The 23077-nt window shown below is 40.5% G+C and overlaps 4 protein-coding genes and 1 non-coding gene across 5 annotated transcripts in view; 2 read left to right on the top strand and 3 right to left on the bottom strand.

The window, feature by feature from the left end:
* LOC134800753 (divergent protein kinase domain 2A) overlaps positions 1–23077 on the bottom strand; it is a 77425-nt gene that overhangs the window by 28367 nt on the left and 25981 nt on the right. The gene's annotated exons all lie outside the window — the stretch shown is intronic.
* On the bottom strand, positions 3938–5644 carry LOC134800678 (uncharacterized). The gene has a single exon (XM_063773161.1). It carries the CDS (start codon positions 5642–5644, stop codon positions 3938–3940), a length of 1707 nt encoding a protein of 568 aa, XP_063629231.1.
* On the bottom strand, positions 7231–15272 carry LOC134800677 (alanine--glyoxylate aminotransferase-like). The gene is made up of 9 exons (XM_063773160.1): positions 15114–15272; positions 14401–14593; positions 13551–13719; positions 12590–12745; positions 12458–12535; positions 12205–12291; positions 11384–11476; positions 10592–10834; positions 7231–7930 (listed from the first exon to the last, which is right to left on the bottom strand). The coding sequence occupies exons 1-9, from the start codon at positions 15270–15272 to the stop codon at positions 7636–7638; spliced, it is 1473 nt and encodes a 490-aa protein (XP_063629230.1). The 3' UTR covers positions 7231–7635.
* LOC134800676 (luciferin 4-monooxygenase-like) lies at positions 16318–22384 on the top strand. Its single transcript, XM_063773159.1, has 6 exons — positions 16318–16578; positions 17695–17902; positions 20265–20583; positions 21306–21462; positions 22069–22212; positions 22325–22384. The coding sequence occupies exons 1-6, from the start codon at positions 16477–16479 to the stop codon at positions 22382–22384; spliced, it is 990 nt and encodes a 329-aa protein (XP_063629229.1). The 5' UTR covers positions 16318–16476.
* Positions 16938–17010, top strand: Trnas-gga (transfer RNA serine (anticodon GGA)). Its single transcript has one exon. It is a non-coding gene; the product is annotated as a tRNA-Ser (tRNA).

The raw sequence follows: 23077 nt of genomic DNA, 5'->3' as shown, positions 1-23077 counted from the left end.
AAATTGTCCGGGAGCCGGTTTCTGCCTCTTCAAGGGCTACGCGACCGGCGACGGCGGCGGCAACTATAGCTGGGAACAAGGTCCGATTGCTGTGTCTCGCTCCAACCCATGGGTGCCGCCGCCGCCGCCGGTCGCGCAAAGTCGTGGCCGAGCCGTATAGTGCGCATTTTGACAACGTCAAATACTGTAACCCCGCGCAAGAGTTTATATAGAATTTTTATTTTAGATTAATCAAAACTTTTAATGGTCAAGCACTACTTTTATTAGTGGGAATTGATAATTATGACATTGATGATAGCATTTCCACACGTTGTCATGCATCATAGTTAGCTTACACCGTATTTTTGCACTTAACCAAATACGTAAAATGGGGTTTATCTGAAAAAATGGTACCATTTACTTTTTTCGATAAACCATCTACTTTTGGGTTATTTAGACTCAGAATCACGAGTACCTACTATTGAATGAGATAAAGAAAAAACCGGGCAAGTGCGAGTCGGACTCGCGCACGAAGGGTTCCGTACCATAGTGAAAAAAAAACGGAAAAAAATTAAAAAAAAAACGGTCACCCATCCAAGTACTGACCACTCCCGACGTTGCTTAACTTTGGTCAAAAATCACGTTTGTTGTATGGGAGCCCCATTTAAATCTTTATTTTATTCTGTTTTTAGTATTTGTTGTTATAGCGGCAACAGAAATACATCATCTGTGAAAATTTCAACTGTCTAGCTATCACGGTTCGTGAGATACACCCTGGTGACAGACAGACGGACGGACGGACGGACGGACAGACAGCGAAGTCTTAGTAATAGGGTCCCGTTTTACCTTTTGGGTACGGAACCCTAAAAAAGTGTCCCCAGTTTTTCATATACATTTTGGGTGTCAGTTTTGTAACGGTCCATAGAAAATGTATGTGAACATGTGTTCCAAAACTGTCATTTTTTTTAGGGACACATATTTTTTCTTTTTAAATCGATAGTCCTCGTGATTCTGAGTAAAAATAACCCAAAAGTTAATGTAAGTATTTTCGAAAAAAAGTAAATGGTAGACTTTTAAGTGAAATTGCCTAAATACGCTTTCAATTTGCCTTAAATTAATACATGTAGTGTTTAGTATTGTTTTTAAATAAACTATAATTCTTGTTTTCTATTTTAAGTCAAAATGCATTTATTGTTATTGTTTTTATAATTTAATAATGTTCATAATAATTCAAAGAGTACTTAAGACTTGTTATGTAACATATCGTACATAAGGTTAGATGGGTCAAGAGAAACACTTTTAGGGAATCCTCTAGGCAGTGAGGATCTACCGCGAACCACGTTCGACGTGTTGCCTCTCTGTCGCACTTGTAAATTCGTACGTAAGCGTGACAGGGCAGCAACTCGTCGAACGTGGTTCGCAGTAGGCCCTCTGTTTCTCTTGCCTTGAGGTAAGTAAACTATGTTTCTCGTACCCCACAAGACTTTATTTGTTGAATAAAAGACATTTGTTTTAAAATATCTTTCTATTTAATATTTCACATTAACTTATACTAGTGGCTCTGTGAGCTGTAGACCTCGCGAGCAGAGCTTGAAATAACATGGTGCTAAGAGCTTTAAATACACCGTGTTTTTTTTGATTTCCGTTAATTTCAAGGGTGCATTCCTGAGCTTAAATCAAGTAACTTTCTCAAAGACACCGATGTTCTAATTAAGTCCATTTCGGAGATAATCCATAATTTATTTTTTTACTATAAGGCCTCTACAAGCGTGTACACTTGCCTTAGGGCCGGCTTACATATTGATTAGTGTTTAGAATGAGTTCATACATTTGCTACTAAACTTAAGTACAATCTCGGTCGATTGATGTACGAAATGACATTGATATGTCACAGATTTCAATTGTTTGGTTGAGTTAAATGTAATGCCCGTGTTACAACAACGCTATATGCTACATTTAATTACTTTTTAAACAAAAAAAAAAAAAACAAAAAAGAAAACAAAAAAAAAATTTTTTTTTGAAAATTAACTATGCCATTTAGTTCTTATAAACGTACTTAACTATACCCCGAAGTTAACGGAATTCAATAAAAACACGGTGTATAGTAAATTAAAGAAAAACAATACGAAATTTATGTGTAAAAAAATACAAAAAGTTATAATATCCCAGCATACAATTACTGGGGATCGAACCCAGACCCTCTGTGCAAACAGAAAAAGCGAACGTTTACAAACTGAGCCAAATAGTTCTTAGATGGGTTGACGAAATTTAGCTACTCCTTCTCAAATTAAAATTAGTTAAAATTAAATATCTAAATACCGCCTAAACCAGCGATAATTTTTTTCTGCATTTTTTGCTATTAACTCTGTAAATATGTTTCAAAAAGAAAAAAGTCTTATGATATCGATACGACTATTTGTTTAGGCGCCAGGTATCACAACTCCGCCATTTTTAAAAATTTCCAAAAACCGGATTGACAAAAAAAATTTATTTAGTCATAAAATTCGGTCACAAAATTTCACGAGAATCGGTTAACAATTGCGACCTGTAGAGGAGAACATCCGGACATACGAAAGCAAAATGCCCGAGTCAAAACGTAGACCTTCGCTTCGCTTCGGTCAATTATTTTCTACTCGCCGACTTTAATGGTTGAATTAATGACTTTGTATAACAAACTATAATCGCATGCTATGGGCTTCCAACTCAACTTTAATGACTTCATTACGAAACACTTTAGTGAACTATAATGAATTTGACCAACCTAGTGTCGCCGCAATCAAGAGCGCAAAACCAAATGATCAACATTCAACGATTTTCATTAGAAGCTCGTTGATGTCTTTTATCTACTAAGATAGGTACTTACCACTTACCTAATTTTATTTTTCATTATTTAGGTTGCATAGTAGAAAAAGTATCATTTTAGTTGGCTCAGAAAATGTACTGTATACAATAGTGATATACTTAATCAATAACAGTTTTGGATATGAACCGTGATTACCTTTTGTATTGTTTTCGAGCCCCCGATATTTCGATGCAGTTACATGCATCTTGTTCACGGGTAACAACACAAAACGTAATCACTGTCCATATCCCGGTCGATATAAGTCTAGTATACTTAAGACGAAACAGGAGCTGAGTTTTAAATATTTTAGGTAAATGTACCCGTCTCGCTAACGGAAGCGGCACCTAAAAGTAGTGCGATAAGGACAAGGCGAAAAATCCTGCGTAAAAATCTCAAAAATCGAGGTTTCGTACTCCTCTGTTTCCTCCTCCAAAACTTAACCAATCGTAACCAAATTTGGAAATCTAAATGATTATGAAATTATCTGTGTCGGACCGTTTTGCTTTTTCGGCTAATTGATATCAGTTTTGAATGCCACGCCTCTCATTGCGGCATAGTCAATTAGGCCATTTTGGCCATTTTTGAAGGGCTCTAGCGCCTTAAAAAACAAAAATATCAAAAAAAGCAAAACGGTCCGACACAGATATTGACAATATTAATCTGTGTTGAATAAATCATTGCTCTAGCTTCAAAAACCACGGAGGAAAACGAGGAGTACGTTTGTATGGAGAAATGACCACTCCCGTTGGCTCTTAATCAAGCTTTTCAATCTCGTACCTTATTTAGGCCACTCAGCGTACTCGACTGAAAAGCTCTCCATTATAACAAGATTGTATAAATTACTATAATAATAATCGTGGGTGGCCTAGCGGTAACACGCAACTCTTATTAAACTCTCGAACCCCGCTGGTATCAATGAAAAAACTATTATTTTATTAAGTTGTTTATACCTAACTATGAACATAATATTAAAAGTGCAAACGCACACTTGGCACACTAAAAAAATCATGAGGTGTGGTCTCGCTTGCGCCTAAATAAAGAAAAAAGAATTATCCGCGAAAAAATGTATAACAAGGTGAAATAAAAATTGTCAACAAAAGGAATACCTAAATAAATTTATCTTATGTGTCGGAAGGCTGTTCCATAGAAAACCATGAATGCATATAGTAAATATTCGAGTAAGAACGAGATAGCCGACATACAGTATCCAAAAACCAAAATCATGAACACACCTCTCAACCCTTTCAAAGATTGGGGCTTTCCTCTGCGCGCGCGAAACTTGTACTTAAAGCGTTCAGCAAAATGCAGTCTATTGCCAAACCATTGCAGTAAACCTGAATAATATATCCTTCGAAGAAGTTTGTTCAAGGGCCCCACTAGAGGCGACCCTCGCCGAAGGTACATAGTCTTCAGAAGGGTTCCAACAGGCTCTCTAATAGTATGGATCTTCGTCTCACCGTTCTTATCGGCGAACTTCCAAACGTATGAACGAATGTGCATATCGGACGCTATTGTAAAAAGGCGATGATCACCATTCATGACCTTCGTCATGCAGTCTATAGTCGTATTGCAATTTGTGCTGGCGTTCGTCAAGTCGAAATGTGAATATCTCGATAAGTGATTAAATAAGTTGGGAGTGATCAGTAACTGGTAGTTGGAAACGACTTCCCCGGGGCTTTTAGGCTGATAATCTCGAATTGGATGCGTTGTAGCGCCCAGCAAGGAGGCTTGAGCAGCGTATGATATTATAAACACGTATATAAGTATATTTACTAGCACCATTCTGTATGCTATACCTGATTTAGCCTTCTGTTTACCGATGTTGCTGAAAAAATAACCCCAGACGATGAGGATATCCCTACTCGTATCTCTTACTTGCTTTTTAAATATTCCCATGAGCGTAACTGTGACACAGATTATGCAAAAACTTGCAAAAATCGCCCACAAAGCTAGTTCCCCGAATTGTTTTAAGACTCCAGACCACTCGTTGAGTAGTTTTGCTCGAGGTAGAATTATTTTGTGGCGATCAATAATGTAAGGGTCGATGAAATCCAAGTTTGACATTCGATCATAAGTTAGATAGTAACCGCCTATAGCTCCTTCCACGTGGTATGTTTCAATCTCGTGCAACATACCCGTGTACGTAAAGTTATTCAAACGTGATCCAAATTGTTCAACCTTTCCGAAATCTACAAGTTCGACCGTGATACCTTCGTATTCACGAATTAGTCTTAACAAATAATTCTCAATAGCATCCCTGCCCTCAAAAGACACAAAAGGCCAATAATTGTGCGACACAAATTTAACATGGCAGCCCAGGAGTTTAGGTTTCAACTTAGATCTAAAAATTTCGTCGATATCTCTATCCTGAACTTCTGAATCTGAACAACGGAACCGCGTTTCTAGCATATTTAGTACAGGTCGATTACACTGGTCGTATTGATTGCCAAATGTATAAACCAATACATTACGATCGCCCGAGTAAGCAACAAGAGCGACGTTGTAAATATGATTACGTAGAAGAAAATCCGATACATCTTGAAGATAATTTTCCAGGTGCTCAATGATAATAATGAATTTCGCTCGCGGACTCCAAAAAGGGTCTCGTCTGACGGAGTCCATTCCTTGTTCAAATATGAAAATGTCCTCGAACTGAATGACATAGACGTCGTTGAACACAGCACCGTTCGGCCAGTAGAATGTTCTGGAGACGAACCTCACCGGGCGCGGCAGCAGGGAGTACAGCGCCTTAACCAGCTCCACGTCCACATTGATTACGGTAACATCGGTTACATTTCCGAGTTCAGTTCGCCGTATTATCATGCTTACGCATTTGTGCAGCTCAGTTTTGTCGTTATCTTCGTATATTTGACCTGAACCATGGCAAAATTTCATCAGGAAAAGAAATACATAATAAATATTAATCTTTTCCATTATTATATTTAATTTTTTCTTCTATTTTTTTAAGCTGTACAATAATACACTTGGCTTTCAATAGGTACCTACATTAACTAAAATGACTGTCGCATCTTTGGCGCTATTAAGTCGAACCAGCAAATACGTACATTAATCATTTCGTTCCTTTTAGTGGAATTGTCATTTGTAAGCATATTAATCCAGTTTATTCAAAAGTAAATTGACATTTAATGAATATTTTATCTATCCCTCATTAATTTCTAGTCAGTTACGTAATATACATTATTATTATGTTGTACCATACATGCATCGATTGATGAAGCCTTGCCGTAATATGGGTAGAGTTAGACCAAGAAAAGTCTGCATCGATGTTGATAGCCCACGCAGTGCAAGTGTCATTTTAAACGTCAAACTTAAACGAAATTATGACGTATAAATAACACTTGCCCTGCATAAATAGGCTGCTGACTGCTCAAAATCGCTGCAGACTTTTCTTGGTCTAACTCTACCTATAATATGTCGGCACTGCCTGCCTCGTTTTGGAGGGGCGTGCGGATCCGGGGTGCGAGCGAGACAGCACTATGTTTGTACATATAGCAACGTCCCGTTCGCACATCTGAACAGATTCCAGTTCCACATTCTATGTGAAGACCGCGTAAGGCTGCTTTTTCACTGAGGCGGAGATGAGAGGTGTGCGAGGATCAACCAATAGCATTGATTTGATTGTAATCCACATCTCTTCCCCGCTCCACTGGATTTCAGAGTCGGACCAAGAAAAGTCTGCAGCGGATTTGATAGCCCACGCAGTGCAAGTGTTATTTATACGTCATAATTACAATATAACATAATTAGAAGTTTGACGTTTAAAATAACACTTGCACTGTATGGGCTATCAAATCCGCTGCAGACTTTTCTTGGTCTGACTCATAGACTAGGAATCCTCTAGACCGAGTTTAGAGCAATTATTTCATGCAACCGATGATGCCAAAGATGCGGGGGTGCGCGGGACGAGGTGAGCGAAGTCCCGTGCCGTGATTGGTCCGTTCAAACGACGAACGAGTTCACGGACGTCACACAAAGACACTTTCGACTCGACCATGGAGTAAAATAACTCCAATCGAAACTTAATTTGTATGTAAATGAACAAAATCTTTTATTTACAAACAAGATATAGGTATACAGTGGTATTACTAAACGAAATGAATAACTAGCTTAAATCTAAAATAGGCCCTTGAGGCATTATTGTACCAAGGATGCTGGCGGCATTTCATCGCTGTAACGCAATGGCGATACGTTGTGCGAGGTGGCCGCCAGCTCTCCGTTCACCAATTACGTCAACCAGACGCTTCGCGATTGCTGTGAACAACTTGTGCGCGCTGGGACCCTATTAGACTTTCAAATTGTATGTAAATTGCATCTTGACGTGCTTCAAGTGCCCTTGTGGCCTATTTGGAGAATACCTAAATGTTAAAGTTTTAAATAATATATGGAAATGCTACGAAAAGTCACATGACCTTCTGCCGGTTCTGTCGAAAAGATCTGTCATCCCCATAACATTATGTTTCGTTTGGCGATGTACGATAGCCTCTTGACTAGCCACCCAGCCTTTCAAGGACACTTGAAAAGCTACACATTTCCAGTGGGGAGGCACTTCGAACTTCGGGCAAACCCGGCTCCGTTCGGCTCAGCATTGCTCCGAGCAATCATTAGGGTTGACACAACTTGACGTCCCTTTGCGTGCACGACCACAAATAAGATAATGACTTGAATTTTGACAACCCTAAATAGCCGAAAGGGATAGTGCCATAAGTTAGAAAGGGGTATCAATATTCGACCCTGAACCGCTGTCAAACCTCGGTTTTGTAGGAAGTGTCCTTTTTGTACGGTAGTACTATTACTTATTCTGTGGCATTTCTAAGCCCCGCTACGTCAGCCATGGCGTCGGCGACACGGTCAGCCACGGCGGCGCTCGCGTTGGCCCCCATGAGGCCGACGCGTACTGCGACGCCCGCCGTCGGCCCCAACCCGGGGGTTATCATGATGTTGTGCCTGTAACCATGTATAATTATCAGAATAAACCCTGTACTATCCTTCTCTCTTCTTCTCCCTGCCCCTCCCGCGTTATGTGGGTCGGCACAACATGTTTTTCTCTTCCATTCTCCTCTGTCTTTCGTCACCTCAGTACTCCAAGCCCTATTTAGACGATGCGAGAACTCGCATGCGAGTTTCATTACATTGCGGTTTTTGTTTGGTCATTTGAATTGGACGTAACCAACAGACCGCAAAGTAACTAAAATGGTATGCGAGTTCGCACGCCGTCTAGCTAAATCAGCCCTCACTACTTTCTTTCACATATCCTCTTTCAAACAATCCATCCATCGTTTTTTGGGTCTACCATCCGCTCTCCGTCCATCAACATTCATCCCTAACATTATTTTGCCTATATGGCATTCACCCCTCCTCATTACATGCCCATACCACGCTTACCTCCTACTCCTCATCTTCTCCGTGACTGCCTACTTTCAAACTTCCCCTAAACATAAACCCTATACATGGTTATAAAAGAAAATATAGTACATTATTGTCGAGGCTCGGAAGTAGCTACTTGCAGGCTGAGGATTCGTTTTAAACGGACGACCTTGGGAGTCCGTTTAATTGAATCCGAAGCCAGCAAGTAGCCTTCCAGCCGAGTCATATATAGTGCTTTTCTCAAAAATGGTGCAAGAAATATAAATATCATAGAAATATTTTACAAAAGCAACGTTCTTACGTATATATTTTCACAGAAAAAAGTAGAAACAATTGAAAAAATTAGCTTTGCCGCCTTTTTATTTTTTTAATAAAAAATAGAAGTGTATTTTTCTGCCGAAAATACGCCAACCTATTTGAGACAGCTAAATAGTCGCGGTACTAATCATCTGTTTGACTGTTTAATGGGCCTGTGCCTTCATTTGATATGGCCATTTCAACTTTTAAAAAGTTTGGAACTCGACAAATAATGGAATTTGTATGCAACATTGCAGTCCCAAAATCGAGACTGCAATGTTTTTAACTTTTTAATTTTTGACTGACCATAAACTACGCGCTTCGCGACCTATTTTTTAAACGGCAAAGTCGACTTTGCCGTCCATTTTTGAGAAAAATAATTTCACCGCTTCCGGCAAGACGCGAACTTGCGACATTTAGGAACACCGGTCCAATCGCTTAACCAGCTGAGTTACGGAAGCTTAGAATACATGTATATTATTTTTCTCAAAAATGGACGGCAAAGTCGACTTTGCCGTTTAAAAAATAGGTCGCGAAGCGCGTAGTTTATGGTCAGTCAAAAATTAAAAAGTTAAAAACATTGCAGTCTCGATTTTGGGACTGCAATGTTGCATACAAATTCCATTATTTGTCGAGTTCCAAACTTTTTAAAACTTGAAATGGCCATATCAAATGAAGGCACAGGCCCATTAAACAGCCAAACAGATGATTAGAACCGCGACTATTTAGCTGTCTCAAATAGGTTGACGTATTTTCGGCAGAAAAATACACTTCTATTTTTTTATTAAAAAAATAAAAAGGCGGCAAAGCTAATTTTTTCAATTGTTTCTACTTTTTTCTGTGAAAATATATGCGTAAGAACGTTGCTTTTGTAAAATATTTCTATGATATTTATATTTCTTGCACCATTTTTGAGAAAAGCACTATATATGACTCGGCTGGAAGGCTACTTGCTGGCTTCGGATTCAATTAAACGGACTCCCAAGGTCGTCCGTTTAAAACGAATCCTCAGCCTGCAAGTAGCTACTTCCGAGCCTCGACAATAATGTACTATTTTCTACTCGTCGACTAGAATTCTTGAATTAAGATTTCTTATACCAAACTGCAATTGGGTATTTTTAATGTGTGGGCTCCCAACTCAACTATAATATTCATTTCGATACAGTTTAGTCAACTAGTATAATGAAATTGACCAAACACAGCTCGCCGCGATCAAGAGGACGAAACAAAACCATAGCTCAAATTAATTATTTATTTAGGTTGTATAGTAGAAACAATTGGTTCATAAGTCAGAAACGCGCATGTGACACCCTTAATATAGCAACATCCATTGACTACGCAAACCACTTAGCGTTGCTTGTTAGTCTCCATAGGCTACGGTGGCCAAAATCAAGAAAAAACTGTCTAATAATTGAATTTAGCGCGGAGCAAGTACCAGGGCCTCATGAGTTACGAGAAGGTGTCGTTGACCAGCCCGCCGTGGGGCGCGGGGCGCGGCGGCCGGGGAGCGTACCAGTATGAAGGACATGAAGGTATCGCGGCTGTTCGCGTATCTTAGCTATCGAAAAATGGAATCTTGAGCGTTGCGAGGGTTTCAAAGCACAAGGGTTAAACAAAATTTGCCCCCGAGTGAAACACAAAATTAGTCACCACACCAACCCGAAGAAAATATTAACTGTAAGATATCAAACAAAAACAAACCAAATCAAATCCAAATGAATGTTATTAAATATTTATCATTAAAAATCATCATTTTAAAAGTCAATTCAACCAGAAAACATAAGAAAACAACTCAAAATTTGCATTTAATTACTTTGCATCACATGTGAATAAAATGCAACTTTGCTATCGGTTTTTGAACAATCAAGAGAGCCTTTATAACAGTTGGTGTGGTGAAAATGATAGTACTAGGTACAGACGGTACAAAACTCGCTACGCCCGTGGTTCAATTTTGGGATCTTTCGCTTGCTCGGGTATCAATATTAGCACGAGCGGTTAAGCAACAACTTTGCCCCCTTGTAAAACAAATAACTATTTCTAGTGACGAATTTGGTGGCCAGACGGACATCTATCTATACTCGTACTTACTTGCTCCTCAATTCAGCTACGAAAGTATTGCACTCCATTCCCGGTAACACAGTAGTGATAGCATTCATGCGGTCCTCCGGTCGCCGCACGAGGAAGCGGAATCCGTGTGCGCGCAGACGCGCGTGGAAGTGCGCGGTGACGGCGGCGTGGCGCGCCCATGCGCGTGGGAGCGACTCCTGCGCAAGCTGCGAGAGGCAGGCGCGGAGGGCAAAGAGGAGGGGGCTGCTCAACGTGTGGTGATAGCTGGGACGGTATAGATAGAATATTCATTATTGACACGCCTCGGTAAAAGATGCAGCTTAAAGAAGAGTTGTGTTGCAAGGGAGCAAAATGACACTTTACGGCGAGGCCGCACATTGAATTCTGAGCGTAGTGAGGTGAAGTGTTAACGCCCACGGTGAAAATAATTTTGCTACCATGAGACACATACCTACTGCTTTTCACATCACCGTCCAGGAAATTATTCTGTTTTAAAATATTATTTAAGTTAAAAAATGCAAGAAAAAGAAAGTGCCATAGAACAGAAAAGTGCGACTTATGATCCCTCCTAGCCCCCTCCCTGCTAGGAGGGATCATAGTAGCACTTTTTTGAATGGGTGATGTGAAAAAACAATTGGATAAAGATAACCATTTAATAAAATAATGCGAAAGGCGTTTAGGGTTAGGGTTTAGGTCTAATTTAGGGGTAGGGTCTAAAGTACTAGAATCTCAGTTTCACCCAGGAAGCAAAAGGGGCTATTCATTCCACTGCAAATAGCAAGCTTAAGAGAAACATTAAATATGTATGCTTACAAGAAAGTATCGTCATAACATTTCCATTGCCGAGCTAAAAACGTTATGTCGAAGTAGAATGGCACGTCGTGACTCCTGCTAAATATTTTTGCTCTGAAAACAATAAAATAACTGTTAATTTACACACACTAATGCATTTAACTTGGACAAATATACGCATAGAAAAACTCAATTGTATTGCGGTAGATCTGAGAAGATTGTATTGCGGATGAGGTATTTTCTCTCCACCTAGACCAATTTACCTACTCTTGCCATCATCATGAACTTATGAGCACATATCGGTGAAGCATTTGCCATGTATTTTTTCTTTAACCTTCTCTTGACAGTCTAAAACTATTTTTTTTTTCACTTGATCCATTATTCCCTTCATGGCTTCCCTCTCATCCCTCTCCGTTAGAATTTCCCTTCTATGAGTCCTGGAATTCATCGTTTCGTAACAGGTTCTAGCTTCAGGAGTAGCTTAGCGCACGGGCGCCACGCCTTCCGGCCCGCTCAGCGCCTTCTGGCACGACGCATACGCGCTGTCGTCACCCGGAGTGGCTTTGTCTGATCAACACACTCGTGGAGTAACTTACTTTGTTCGGGCGCTGAACGCAACGCCCACGCCGGCCGGCCCCAGCGCCTTCTGGCACGACGCATACGCGCCATCGACACCCGGAGTAGCTTTGTCTGATCAACACACTCGTGGAGTAACTTACTCTGTTCGGGCGCTGAACGCAACGCCCACGCCGGCCGGCCCCAGCGCCTTCTGGCACGACGCATACGCGCCATCGACACCCGGAGTAGCTTTGTCTGATCAATACACTCGTGAAGTAACTTACTCTGCTCGGGCGCTGAACGCCCGGCCGGCCTGCTCAGCGCCTTCTGGTACGACGCATACGCGCCGTCGACACCCGGAGTAGCTTCGTCTGATCAACACACTCATAGACTAGGTAACTTACTCTGCTCGGGCGCTGAACGCCACGGGCGCCACGCCGGCCGGCCCGCTCAGCGCCTTCTGGTACGACGCATACGCGCCGTCGACACCCGGAGTAGCTTCGTCTGATCAACACACTCATAGAGTAGGTAACTTACTCTGCTCGGGCGCTGAACGCCACGGGCGCCACGCCGGCCGGCCCGCTCAGTGCCTTCTGCCACGACGCGTAATACGCGCTGTCGACACCCGAAGTAGTTTCGTCTGATCAACACACTCATGGAGTAACTTACTCTGCTCGGGCGCTGAACGCCACGGGCGCCACGCCGGCCGGCCCGCTCAACGCCTTCTGGCACGACGCGTACGCGCCGTCTACACCCCACTCGTCCATGAGGACAGGCTCCGCGCCTAGAGATGCTACTATGTCCACTAGCAATAGAGTGTCATATCTGTGAAAAGTTACGTAACTCAGAGTGGGGTCGTTGGTTACTTGGTAGTTAAAGAGGAACAAAAATTTCGATAAGTGCTCACTTATTGCAGGTCGACTTCAAGGAATTGTTGACGAAGTCTTTGTCAATACAATTTTTGTATCATGTGTCTTTATTACTCTACGTTTTGCAACCATAAATACCTATATCCAAAGTATTTAGGTACATATGTATTTTAGGATGTTGCTTATTTCGTCGAAATTGAAATTTTCTATGTCTCACCCCCTTAAATAATTCTCTTTCACTAAAAAACAAATGTGGATTTATTTCAGAATTTTTAATTTCGTTTTAGGGGTCGCTACCGAATTTAGAAAATTTGGATCCTTCATACATGATTTTTTTTTGTGAGACAGTGAGTCAAAGTATATGGAAGCTATTTATATGTAATTCAATACTAGGTATAGTCAATATATATTTTTAAATAATTTTTATTCCTGTTGTAGGAGTGCGCACTGCTGAATAAATATTTAGAACGCCTAAAAAACACGCATAATAAGGTTTAAAAAAATAGTGGTATTATATTATGTTAAACTGCACATTAATACACCCTGACCCGTTGTTTCATAAAAAAAAATCGAGAAAAAAAACGAAAAAAAATTAATCTTGTATGGAGGGTCCAAATTTTCAAAATTCGGTAGCAACCCCTAACACGTAATTGAACATTCTGAAAAAAATCCACATTTGTTTTTCCAAGAGAACAATTTAAGGGGGTGAGACATAGAAAATTTCAATTTCGACGAAATAAGCAACACCCTAATGTATTTACTTATGACAGAGATCTCCAAGTCCTTTCAAGGTCTGCAGGGTACCCGTAGAGGAGTCGCCGTGGGTGATGAACAGGCCAGCGGGACGATGCCGCTCCAAGGCTGACTCCAGCTCTTCAAGAGAGAACGTCGTGAAAGGTTCTGAAGTTTTGATAGTTTCTACTCTGATACCTGCAGCAAGAATGGTTGGCGAACAAAATATTGTTTAGTATCGAGTTTAGATAGTACATGTTTAGCGAGAAAAAATATCTACATGGCTCCAATCCCTAGAATAATAGACTATGGTTGTTCCGCCCTGATACAAATACTGCCAAGCAACTCATAGCGCGTAAGTAGATACGTCGTACGTACATCCCAGAAACCACGACTAGGCACAATCAGCAGTTCCCATGGCGCGATCAGGTTGCAGATGACCGTCTCCATGCCAACGTCCGGGTCCGCTGACCGCTAGTGTAGGTACCAGCTTGCTTCCATCCGTGAAAGCGTGTGGCAACCCACTGGCTTTATGTACCATCAGCGAAAAGTATCGCGTAGGTATCTCTGAGTACGCGTTGGAGAGTTTCATAGTCCTGCCATGGGTCTTGGTACTGACCCACCATATCTCCTGGCCATGTCCTTGGCCCGTTCGTCCCATAATCCCCGGCTGGGCACGATTATTAGCAGCTCCCCCGGCGCGAGCAGGTTGCAGATGACGGTCTCCATGCCAACGTACCCGGACCAGCAGACCGGTAGTAGTTACGTGGTTAGCGTGTGGCAACCCACTCGCTTTATGTACCTACCCTCAGCGGAAAGTATCGCGTAGGTATCTCTGAGTTTGCGCTGGAGAGTTCCATGGTCTTGGTACTGACTCACCATATCTCCTGGCCATGTCCTTAGCCCGTTCGTCCCATAATCCCCGACTGGGCACGAGTAGCAGCTCCCCCGGCGCGAGCAGGTTGCAGATCACGGTCTCCATGCCAGCGTGCCCGGACCCGCTGACGGCTAACACCAGGTTGCTACGCGTTTGGAACGCGTACTGAATGCCGGCGCGAATGTCTTCGATCACCTTGAAAAGCGAAGTAAGTTAAGATGGATTTAAGTAGTTTAGATGCTTAGGCCTATTTATGATCAGCGAAGAAATAAATAAGATAAGTACTTAAGTAAGTTGATGGTAAAAGAAACTTAGTGATAAATACTCATTGCACTATCTCTATTTATTGCACGCGCATATGCACAGCAGTGTCATTGACTGCCGCCGCCGGCATCATAGGCGGGGCAGCTATACACGGTATGCACAGTGGCTAAAAAATAACTGCATTCCCGTTGCCAGGGAGGTTTTGGGATTACATATATTGAGCAACTTTTACTATGGGCCCAACCCCGAAATCGCGAAAAATAAATTTACCCTCCCATATGGACCAGCCAAAATGTATGAAACAGCCAATTTTTTTTTCGCGTTTTCGGGGTTCATCTCATAGTAAAAGTTGCTCAGTAGGTATAAGGTATAGTTGTTCCCAAAACCTCCCTGACAACGGGAATGCAGTTATTTTTTAGCCACCTCGTGCTTTCCTTTACTTAAAGATTACCTTATAATATTCCGCACAAGCAGGCGATATGACAGGCGCAGCATATGCTGCGGCCACAGCTGGGTATAAGTCGTTCGGCCCCGGACCGCACATTAGGGGCTTCGAAAATTGCCGGTCACTTATTATTGGAGCGGGGACTCCCAGTCTGTGGGAGGCCATTTCTGAAAGATAAGACATAGGTTGGTACCTACTGTAGGTACTCATACTTATTTAAAAGTGAGGAGGTGAGGAAAGACCTATTTAAGGCTCCGTCACACAGGCGCGTTTTGCGAGCGGCTCGCCCGAAAAACGCCCTCTGTGACGGAACTTTTTAAGTTCCACCATGCATGTCTCATGTTCCACCATATACCATAATTTAAGAGTTCCACCCTTAGATCTGAATTGAGCTGTGTCTGAAACTTAACTTTTCCACTGTCAAATTAATTTACCAGAATATGTTACATAAATACATATATAGTAATTTCTTACTTGAGACGCCGCTGCTCTCACGACACGGTTACGACACTCACGATTTTTTAGCAGTTTTTTAATATCACTTTAAAACACGTCTAATATTATAAGCTAGTTATTAATTTCTTTTAGTAATACCACTGACTGTAAATATCTTGTTTGTAAATAAATTATATTAATACCAAAAAAAAATATTAGGTATAATATATCTTTTAAAAAATTCAAATAATACTACAGTCAAGTAGAAAATCGTACCTTTTAATCGAAAGTTGATGGATAAACTGGTAAACTTTGTGCAAATTACGGTTCTTAGCTAATTGCTGCTTGCTCATAAGAGACCTTACTCCTTACTCAGTAGGTATAAGGTATGATCCAATGAGCAATCGAGTCCGGTACCAAATTTTAAAAGCATTTTTAGGTTCATACCTATTAAGCGTTTGCAAACCTGCGGGCTCAGCACGGTTCCATTTTTATCGACTATCACTATGCGCGTCCCTTTCGCACTTACATACTTGTTAGAACGTGACAGGCATGGTGACAAGGGATAAAAACGCGACCGTGCTAAGCCGCCTGATCTAATTAGCACGTTCATAAAACACCTGAATCTAGATCCAGATCCGACGAACGGACGAACGGGATCCGGATGATCTTTGTATTTGTTTGCTTGCAGTTTACTTGCTACAGGTGTGAAAGGGCTTTAAAGTCATGTTTGCTAAAAATTACTTGGTAATTAGTAATTTTATATCAATAATTAGCTGATGTCGTTATCAAATTGGGTTACAAAAATTTAACTAATCGGGTCTACCTACTTACAAGTTGCTACATTAGTAGATTAAATTGTTTCTTGTATAATAAAACTCGTTACAATCATTAGCAGCGGTTTATTGCGTTGTTAGTCTTCAAAAACGTAACAATGATACACGGGGAAGGAGAAGTATTGGTGCCAGCGCATGTGAACTTTGGTAGATTCGTTTTGGACCGACTGCGGAGGGCCAACCCGGATCAGACGTGCTTGGTAAGTACGTAGTAGGTTTATTTGTACCAACTCGTAAAGGCTCTATGTGACTATTCTTCAAAAAGATGAGGAAATTATATTTTATTCACAAGTGACAGTGAGCGAAATAGCAATGCTCACTGCATATGATGTTCAATTAGCGCTAGTGGGATGAAATATTCCACTGAAACCGCAGAGCGCGGCCGATTAAATTCAAATTAAATTAGAGATGGGCGGAATGTGCGGTAATTAATGTATAGGTACCTATACAGAAACCAATTTTTTAACAAGCAGATACGTCTGCGAGCGATATTCCAAACCCACCCCAAAGGCGTGTTTACATAAAGAAAGGAATGGAAAGATTTGCGATGTCCTGGTAGGCTTCCGTAGCTCAATTGGTTAAGAGCAACACACGGATTGTGGAGGATGCGGGTTCAAGTCCTGCCGGAAGCGTAGATTTTTCAATTTTTTCCTTTAATATAAAATTTTGACCTATACAGAAGTTAACGTTGTTTAAAAAAAACCGGTCAAGTGCGAGTTGGACTCGCGCACGAAGGGTTCCGTAGGTACCATTACGCACAAAACGGCAAAAAAAGAAACACTTTTGTTGTATTGGAGCCCCACTTAAATCTTTATTTTATTCTGTTTTTAGTATTTGTTGTTATAGCGGCAACAAAAATACATCATCTATGAAAATTTCAACTGTCTAGCTATCACGGTTCATGAGATACAGCCTGGTGGCAAACAGACGGACGGCGGAGTCTTAGTAATAGGGTCCCGTTTTTACTATTCTTCGGGTACGGAACTCTAAAAAACACCGTGTATGGTATATGTCTGAGGTACATATATTAACATAATCTTATCTTAAATGCCGGCAACGCACTTACAAATCCCTCTGGTGTTGTGAGTGTCCTTGGGCGACGGTAATAGCTTACCCTCTGGCGATTCGTCTGCACAACATGTTGACACATTATTAAACAAAATACATTATATATATTATTATTAGAGATCGCTCTTTAGCGATAAGACCGCCTGTTGTCTGCCTCTACAGTTAATCAATTGTTCTTTTCTTTTGTAACTTTTTACTGAGGTGTGCCAATAAAGAGTATTCTATCTATTTATTATGAAATGTTTTAGCGGAACTGCACGTCCGGTGAGCAGTTGACGTTTAGAGAGTTTACCCAGTATGCAGTCCGGCTGGGAGCAGCCCTGGCGCAACTGGGAGTGGGGAGGGGGGATACGGTGGCGTTGGGGGGTGAGCCCCGCGTCACCTTCATGGCCACCGGGCTGGCGGTTGTGGTGACCGGCGCGGCATACACGCCTATCCCCCTCAGTTGTGGATCAGGTATTGTTTAACAGACCTTTTCAAACCTCGTATCACTTTTAACAGTTGTATAGATTTTCGCCAAAGCCAACAACAACTGATCATCTTAAGGGCGTGGTTTTACCTTCTTAGGGAGCTTTCTTTCCTATAGAAAAACTATTCATATCAGCTGAATTTCTTCTCGGTTAAGGATGACTCACGTTAGAATTGTTCGGGCTGAGACTGCCGAAGCTTCTATTTTATTTGGCAGACCAGGTTCGTTTTCTATGCTTTCTACAAAAAAAATGATGTGTTGAACGCCTCGGCCCGGACACGGACCGTTCTAGCATCATCCTTTATAGTATATCATCCGGATCCCTCCTGTAGGCAAATTATGAATACGTTGTCGCACGAAATGTATTTACAAATTATTTTTCACATCACCTATTCGAAAATGGGCTTTTTCTTTCCCGCTAGGAGGGATCAAAGTGGTACTTTTCTTCCCTGCTCGGAGGGATCAAAGTTGTACTTTTCTGTTCTAGGACACGATTTTTTCTTTCTTGCATACAATTTTGTTTTGGTCAAATTATACAGATTTTGGAACATAACAATTTCCTCATAGTTGATGTGAAAAGCAGTACCTATGTGTCACACGGTATCAAAATTATTTCGTCTTGGGCGTTAACACTTGAATCCCTCATTACGCTCAGGATTCTACTTTAGAATCCCTCACTACGTTCGGGATTCTATTGAAGGGATGTTTCCAAAAACAACATAATTGCTTAGAGCGGTTGACACTTTTTAAGAACATTGTTAATCGTTTCAGGTATCAACCAGTGTAGTCAGTTATGTTGTTTTTGTAAACATCCCTTCAATTGTAGAATCCATCGCTTCATTCAGGACTCAATGTACGCCCTTGACGGAAATATATAATTTTGATCCCTTGTAACACAAACTACTACGGTAACGGCGGCTATTAACGCGGGTATCAAAATCGACGTCTAACACCGCGGTGTTTACAAATACGCATTTTGCAAGCAAACAGATCTATTCCCTAAGAAATAAAGCATACACAAAACAAGCTCATTCATTGGTCTATCGTGCCCAATAGTGTGAATTTGTGTAAGTGTAACAAAAAACTCGCGATTCGTCAGTTTGTGCGACGGCGGCGCAAGAACCGATTATTCCATACAGACGCGTGACGCCACAGGTAAGTGCACTCCAATCTTACTTAGTGTTTTACGTAATAGTTATGGCAAATAAACTAGTGCAATGCCTTTTAAGAGGTTGTGTATTGTTTTCTACACGATTTTGAATTACTTTTAACTTAGTTTATAACCGGTAAATACGTTTAAAATGGAAAATAAAATACAGCGGTGATAGGCGCCAATTACTTCTGTGGTAAGTAATTCCGTGGTATGCCACGGTAATAGAAAAAGTGGTAGTTTTGTTATTTACTCTTTAGTTTTGGTACAAATTATCAGTTTTATAATTTCTTTTATTTCTTCCAATCTTGATCTATTCACGCTATTAAAGAGCTATTTCCGTGGTATGGAAAGTATTCAACTAACCCTTAATTTTTAAGAAAAACTTCAGCACCGATTTCCTTGTTTCTATGGGAACCCTTAATCTGTCAACTTTTTTTTATTTTGAGATAAAACCTAAAATTTACTTGCCGGTTATGTGATTTTGTCTTTACAAGAAGCTTGTAATATACGTGTTTGATTTGATTTGAAAAACCATCTGTGTTTTATTCTTTTTATGGGTCGGAATTAGGTTTAATCAAACTCCAAATTAAGCCTATTACCGATGGTATGATCAGATTACCCTCGGTGATAGAATGTATAGAAATCTATTACCGACCCAGAGAAATATCGAATGGGTCGGTAATAGGCTCTTAAAGAGTTATCTATTACCGAGTGACTGTTTGGTATTGTATTTTTGGTATTTTTAAACATACTCCTATAGTTTTATTTTTTATTTTTGTATCATTATTAAACTTAATGACACAAAAAGAATATACAGAACCCACGTCGTTATTATTGTTTTAACCCTCGGTATTAGGTTTCGAATTTTGAGTTTGGTTTCTATTAACGAGTGCAGAAAAATCATGCCAATTGTACCCTCGGTAATGAAAGCTCAATTCGCGATAATAGAATCACAGCCTGTCCCTTGCCACGGTAATAGAAGATTTGGTCATTTTGGCTTCAAAAAATATTTTAATACATATAATAACCGAAAATGAATCCAAAAACGTGTGAAACGGAAAGTTCATTAAATGCTCTGATGAAAAAAAAATATTCCTGGCTGTTAGACAGCATTGATACCCTTAATTTTTGGATCTCTTTTGAAAAGTTCCTTAACTACCACGGTAATAGGTGCCTTTACCTTATACTGTTTTCAGCAATCCTGACGCACAAGTTAAAGCTAACAAAGCCAAAGTACTTCATCTGTACTCGCCTGTTCTGGGAAGCCCACAGCACGACACTGAAGAGTTTGGATTTCGTCAAAACATTCATTTGTTTCGACAACATTGAAGACATAAAGTTATCAGTGCAAGAGTTAGTCTCAAGCCAAAGCCACGTGGATGTAGATAAGTTTGAGCCCGCTGTTGTGAATGGAGACGACGTGGCTGTTGTCTTGTACTCGTCCGGGACTACTGGAATGTCTAAAGGAGTGGTGATAACGCACCTCAGCTGTATTGCGAGGTGTGATACACAAGGGTGAGCTTATTCGTTAACAGTCAGCTGAACATAAAGTTTCTGAATATTACCTTTTAAGTAGTTATTTTTAAACGAGTGCATGACGGGTCAGCTAGGTCAATTTCCACCAACCAACCACCACCAACCACACCACCACAACCACCCACCACAATTTGAACCAACTTCAAGATTTCAAAGGAGATTTTTTATCTTCTTTATAAAATCATCCAAAAATCGTGCTTCGAATGACCCCGTTTCCTCCTACGTCATGCTATCATCATCCGATGTCCAGACCCCCCCCCCCCCCCCCTAATTTGAAATGACGTAATTTATGAATAGCCCCTTAGTCAGCCAGCATCTCATGATGGAATCGTGGAGAAATCGAGACAACACAATTAGTTAGTACTTTATGATTTTTGGGAATGGTAATTATAGTGGGACCTAACACTATACTCTGTATATATATTTAGGTATTTAAATAAAAGTAAACAAAATCTACCCTCAAATGGCTCCTTAAGCCAGTTGAGGGTAGATGAAAATATTACATGATCAAATAATGAAGGTTAAAGTCAGGTTGTTCAGTGACTGATCCAGGCGGTTTTGTATTTGGTCGGTTAACCAATAAATGTTATAAATACCCGAAAATGTACAAATTGTTTGTTTACTTTTATTTAAATACCTAAGAATATAGAGTATAAATTACATTCTTATTGATATTATTTAAGTATTTTTTTTCCTTTCAGTTGGTATGGCTTCGATTCTTTGCAAACAGCCTACTTCGCGGGTGACGACCAGTGCGGTTCTTACGGCATTTTTCCTGTGTATACGTTTTGGTGTGCTGGAAAAACTATGGTCTACTCGGAAGATGTCGTGGACTTGAAAATTATACAAGACTATAAGGTGAGGAAAAAACAGTAATTTATACCTACCTACTATCTAGATACTTTAGTTTCATGTTCTTTACATTTACTTATTCCAATGACCTTTATTCATAACCTCAGAGACATAATTCCGGAAGTGAAATGCTAGGTATATTCTAAAGTTTCTGAATAGAAGTTTATAAACAAAGATAGTCCTGTTCTATATACTCGTATGTTATGTACCTACCCGTCCACTTTGACAAAATCAGACATTGACTAACCGCAAAACCACAATACGAATTAAAAGGCCGTTTGCCAGATTTGCCACTAGGTACTGTGACCATTATAGTTCCTGTTCCTGTACAATGGTTACTTTCAAGGCATAACGGGGTACGGCGCAGTCTTCTCTGGGGTAAAAATCATTAAGTGTTCGTTAAATACCAACGATATTTCATTACTATTACTATTAGTTTTAAACTTTTAAGTACTTAAGTTTTTTGTATTAGCTATTAAGTAACCTAGTTCAGTTAAAAAATTGTTCCTGGTTCCCCGCGATACAGGCAAAGCCTAGTGCGGAGACACCTGACATAATCTGTAACCTATATTCTTGAAAATAAATACTTTTTACTTTTACTTTAAATTGTAGGTTGATGTTATGCCCACCGTCCCAGCATTTGCAGAAGAACTTCTCAACTCTAAAGTTGAATACGACCTGAGTTCACTGAAGATAATTTACACTGGAACCGCGCCTCTTCATCTCTCGACTGCAAAAGCATTCAAGGAAAGGCAAGTATTTAAACCAAACCTACTATTACCTATGTATGTCGCCATACACTATGTGGTTGTAACGTCTCCTCTGCCACTTTTCGAAGTAGATCCACAATATTCTAACATGGAGTCAGCACGTTCTACATCGCGCTTACGGAGTTTCGATTATCTGGTACTATAAATACAACACCTGACCAACTCTCAGTGGACTTCGGTCCCCAGTCACAACACCCGCCTGCAGAGAGTACTCTCTATTGGCCCTGTCTACCTTTTTGCTGGTGAAGCAAAATTTATTAAATTATACCTTACTCATGAAAAAAACTTTGCAGGTATCCAAATATCGAGCTGCTAAATATATATGGCACGACCGAGGCTCATATGATAACAACACACGGCCCTTCGCCTATTGGAACTACGACGATTGGCGTCGCCGCTCCGGGTGTTACCATTAAGGTTAGTCAACTTCAAATATCTTCACTAAAAAGTAGTTTTTATAGATAGCAAACAAACGTACAGCTTGCATATTGCAACCCTTAAAAATTCAGCGGTGTCACAAGCGCGCTGCCGACTCTTAATGAATATACAAAGATATAATGTGTTGGCACATTAAAGAACAAACACGGACCCTTCAGAGCTAACAGGGAAGTAGGTATATAGGTATGTTTTGCAGCTGATAATATCATCGAATGATCCGTCCGAATTAGTTTTTTAATTTGGCTAAAAACTGAGATCAAAACCGCGCTTTGCTCACTAAGTACATCACAAAATTTTTCTTTCGCTTGTCTTGTTTTTTTATAAATTTTTTTAGTTCCAAGGGTAGTATTTTTGTATACCTACGTATATTGCACAATCTTTGATTTATTTACCAGGTCGTCGATACCGAAACG

The sequence above is a fragment of the Cydia splendana genome, chromosome 20 (genome assembly GCF_910591565.1).
Source record: "Cydia splendana chromosome 20, ilCydSple1.2, whole genome shotgun sequence".
NCBI classification, from domain to species: domain Eukaryota; kingdom Metazoa; phylum Arthropoda; class Insecta; order Lepidoptera; family Tortricidae; genus Cydia; species Cydia splendana.
The sequence above is the reverse complement of the archived record's forward strand: the minus strand, read 5'-3'. Positions and strand labels throughout refer to the sequence as shown.